Source organism: Labrus mixtus, chromosome 5, assembly GCF_963584025.1.
Source record: "Labrus mixtus chromosome 5, fLabMix1.1, whole genome shotgun sequence".
Lineage (NCBI taxonomy): Eukaryota > Metazoa > Chordata > Actinopteri > Labriformes > Labridae > Labrus > Labrus mixtus.
In genome coordinates this window covers 17,691,618-17,695,909 of record NC_083616.1, presented here as the reverse complement: position 1 = coordinate 17,695,909, position 4,292 = coordinate 17,691,618, and the positions used below count along the sequence as shown (strand labels likewise).

Genomic DNA, 4,292 nt, shown 5'->3' with positions numbered 1-4,292 from the left:
TAGATAAAAATATGCCTACTAGAGTACAAACCACACAAACTCTTACGTTTAGCTTGTATATTTATTTACTGAACAATATATTGTCCTAGGACAGTTTTGACGACTAGATTTTCCAGATTATTTCATTATTGAGATGACAGTCGGGTTTGAACTCAGACTTTGGGTTAACACATCGTTTAGGCTTTTATAATACTATTTTCAGTAAATATTTCATGTTTTTTTTAGATGTGGAAATGTAACAATTTAAACTGGTCAACATAAAAGACAAGTCAAATTCATATTACAGCCTGTTCTGCAGTTTTGCCTTTTCTTGAAACATAATTGAAAAAGTGTTGATAAAGCTGCAATGTTTCTTTTATATTCTCAACATTACTATCTTTAAACTAATAATAGTCTTCTTGAACCCTGGCACAAGTGTTACAGCCTCACAGGGAAACAGGAGGGATTATCTGATCCCCACTGTTAGATTTATTTTGTCCCTCGTGGACATTTTTTTGCAGCCTGCAGGCGCGTAGACGTGATTGACATCGTTTGGTTACTCGTCTCCATAAGTGCGTGACAGCCTGATGCGTATCTGTGCTGTCAGCTGGAGGAAAGGTGGATCCTCCTCGACAAGCCCACTCCTCTTCTTCTCTTCATCGTTTCATGAGTGGGGCAGATCAGCTCCATCCTGCTCAATCTCCACGACAACATAACTCCCGCCTTGCCTCGCGACCCTGCAGATGCTCTCGTGCGCCTAGGAAAACACCACGAGTCTGACCCAATGAACGGCTACGGGTCGCCCTACCTGTACATGGGGGCTCCGGTGTCCCAGCCCCGGGCCCCGCTGCAGAGGACCCCCAAGTGCGCGCGGTGCCGGAACCACGGCGTGCTCTCGTGGCTCAAAGGTCACAAACGCTACTGCCGCTTCAAGGACTGCACGTGCGAGAAGTGCATCCTCATCATCGAGCGGCAGCGCGTGATGGCGGCGCAGGTGGCGCTACGCAGGCAGCAAGCCAACGAGAGCCTGGAGAGCCTCATCCCGGAATCTCTCAGAGTGCTGCCCGGCATCGGTATGTCCGGAACCGGGGAGGGGAACCAGGGAGCATCGTCAAGGACGGAGGAGCTGGAGCTGAGGTGGAGCAGCACGGAGCCGGTTCAGGCCGGAGCACAAACATGCACAGGTAAGAGAAGCGCGTGACGGAGCGGCAATTACAAAATCATGCCAAGTAGGCTTATGGAAGGATGTTCTTATAGGAGATAAAAAAATTTACCCAAAATAAATGAAAGCAACTTTAATAGGCTAAGTTATTACTTTAAACGAACAAAATGAAATCACAAGTGACGCACAATTATTTGACTGGATAACTGATAAACGCACTTGCATATTAAAAATATTTGAAATGACAACATAGAAACGTCTTTGCAATCCCTAATAAAACCTCTGATTGAGGTGTTTATCGAGGCTGTAGGCTATTTAATGTAGCCTATATTTTTAGGTAGAATTTCACAGAAATAACTAAAGAATGCAACGTTTATTGTTGAACTTTTACTTATATCTTGTTTTTATTCAACATTTTTAAACCATGCGACATAAAACGAAAATAGTTTGTGACAGCAGCACAAGATAATTTAAATAAATATAGGCTAACGGATTTATTTATTTATTTTAAAGGTAGGTCATTGCATAGTAAATATTGTTGATGTGTGCTTGTTTGTGTGGCAAAGCAGAAACGAGAACGTGTTATGCCCATTTTGTGTCTCTAGCATTTTTTTTTGTAAATCAAAGATATTTAAAACTCCACACCTATAAAACAAGTTGGGCCTTTTAAATGAATGACACATTTGTTCTACTAATATGTGTAGGTCTCTGTTTCTTTTTTTTTGTGGAACTTTGCCTTTATTTAGCCTGTAGCTATAATGCATGACGTCTGATTCCTCAAAATTGTCAAACAATTGGTTAAATTCTGTGAACTATTTCGTAAAATGTAAAAACGTGGTAATTTTAAGGCTGACGACCCTCTTTTTCAGTTTCTGTCTTAGGCCTAACCCAAATATCAAATTGGTGCAAAAATGAACAAACAAAATAAACACTTTTTCCCTTTATCTTCAGCGTCATAGCAGAGTTGTAGTTTTTTTTTATTCGTACAGAATAAAGCAGATTCTGCTCTTTCTGACTCCACTTAAGTTTGTTTCTGAGACAAACATTTTGACACAAGGAGGACCGATCAGCTGACCACGAATCAGCCTCACGTGCAGCTGAGAGCTTAAAAGAACAGCGTCATCAGCGCGGTCAGCAAGCTCGGATGTAATCGCCATATTTCTCTGAACGAGGTCAACTTGAGATGAAAAGTTACCGAGCAACGAGCGATCTGTTTACACAATGTGGTCAAAAGGCATCGACGGAAGATCCTTCACTGGCTGACACACAGACGCAGTCAGCACTTTGTGTTAACAGCTCTGCAGGGAAGAGAATCAAAGAAATACACGTTCATCTTTGTGTTGGAGACAAGTTGACAAGAGATTAATAGTGTGTGTCTTTTCCCTTGAAGAGGAATAGAGGAGTTGCATTAAGATAACGAGTAGCCCAGATAAGTGTGTCTGGCAGATACGTGCACGTTTCTTGCAGCTTAATGTTTGTTTTTGTGTCTCATGTTCAAACTTGTCTGTGACTGTTTGTTTCTGGTTTTGCAGATCCTGCAGAGGACGCTCCTGATGAGGTGTCAGGAGGTGAAAACGGAGGCAGCAGCTCCAGTGAGAAGGAGCAGGACCCGGTGAGTTCCCCTGAAGGCTCCAAACCAAACTCCTGTTACACCCCTGAGCCGCCGGAGCCTCCCTCCCTCCCCGAGGAGAGCCGCTACAGCGTCCCCAAACCCGGCAGCACCGAGAAAGAAGCAAAAACCGTGAGTCCTCAGAAGTTTCCCGTCAGCCCCTCGGAGCAGAGCGTTCTCATCGAGGGCCTCGCGGGGTCCATCAACCTCCCCTTCAGCCTCCGAGCTAACAGGCCCCCTCTGGAGGTCCTCAAGAAGATCTTCCCCGCGCACAAGCCTCCCGTGCTGGAGCTCATCCTCAGGGGCTGCGGGGGGGACCTGGTGGGGGCCATCGAGGTGCTTCTGTCCAGCCGGAGTCCTGACGGGAGCGTGCACTCGCACACAGACCCGCACGCGGATGCGGTCGTTCTGCCTTCAAACGGACACCTGTTCGAGCACGCGCTGGGCTCCTACCACCCGGTGTCCTCTTCCGCTAAGTGGTCTGTGGGCTCTGCTTTTCGGGTCCCCGAATCCCTCCGATTCACATCCGACTCCGCATCGGGCCCGCTCGGTGTCCCGCTGCAGCACGCATCCTTCCCGCAGACCACGCGCTATCCGCTCATGCTGCGCAACTCTCTCACGCGCAGCCAGGCCAGCCCGTTCATGCACAACGACGTGACCCTGTGGAACACCATGGCGCTGCAACAGCAGTACCAGCTTCGCTCTGCCGCTCAGTACGTGTCTCCCTTCTCCCCCGCAGGGCCCGTATCAGGCCCTGCGGGGTCTGTGTTTCGCAGCTCCCCCTTGCTCTCCTCCAGAGCTTCAGATGAGCCGCGGATCAGCATCCAGGAAGAGAACTGCACGCTGGGACCCAAACCCGGTCTCTACTCCCCTGAGGAGGAGTACGAAGAGCGCTCTGACTCCGCAGACTCACGCATCCTTAACTCCTCGACCTAGAGCCTAACGGACTACAGGGGACACCAAAAAATGTGTTATTGTGAAAGGACCTCCGGTGTGTATGTTTTTGTCGGTGTCTTGTTTGAATTATGTCAATCAATCACCCTCCGATCCGCTGATGTTAATCCTCCTAACATCAAGCTGTCAAGATGTCACCTGACTCCAAATCAAAACTGATGAATGTAGAGGACTCGCCTTGTTTTGAAAATCTGTCATCTTTTTGCATGTTAACTGTGAATACTGTGATCATAAATGCATGAAGAGTATGCCAAATAAATCCCAAAGTTTCCAAAAACACTCAGACTGATGTCTTTAGTCTACACATGGACATCGCTATCACTACAGAATTTTAATATGAATCTAATTATATTTAGATCTTTAGTACCTAGTTGTTTTTTTTGCCAGTAAGTGAGTATGTCCATTACAAAATAATGTTTTTAATGTGCCAGTTGTGACCCAGTACATGTAGGCGATAAAACATTAAACTGTGATCTGAACATTCTAACTGTTTAATATCACCAAACCACAAAGGCAATACAAGTTTCTACCATGTGTTTAAATCCCAAGAAATGTTTAAAAAAAGACCTGTATTTCAAATCTTGTGTC

The 4,292-nt window shown here is 46.0% G+C and overlaps 1 protein-coding gene across 1 annotated transcript; it reads left to right on the top strand.

Annotated features, from left to right (window-relative positions):
- The first annotated feature begins 542 nt into the window (after positions 1-542).
- dmrt3a (doublesex and mab-3 related transcription factor 3a) lies at positions 543-3,983 on the top strand. Its single transcript, XM_061038283.1, has 2 exons — positions 543-1,163; positions 2,674-3,983. The coding sequence occupies exons 1-2, from the start codon at positions 764-766 to the stop codon at positions 3,684-3,686; spliced, it is 1,413 nt and encodes a 470-aa protein (XP_060894266.1). The 5' UTR covers positions 543-763; the 3' UTR covers positions 3,687-3,983.
- The last annotated feature ends 309 nt before the right edge of the window (positions 3,984-4,292 follow it).

Excerpts from the sequence above, each read along its gene's own strand:
- dmrt3a (XM_061038283.1), top strand. The coding sequence starts at position 764 with ATGAACGGCTACGGGTCGCCCTACCTGTACATGGGGGCTCCGGTGTCC. Across the intron at positions 1,164-2,673 it reads CGGAGCACAAACATGCACAG|ATCCTGCAGAGGACGCTCCT; the intron begins GTAAGAGAAGCG and ends CTGGTTTTGCAG.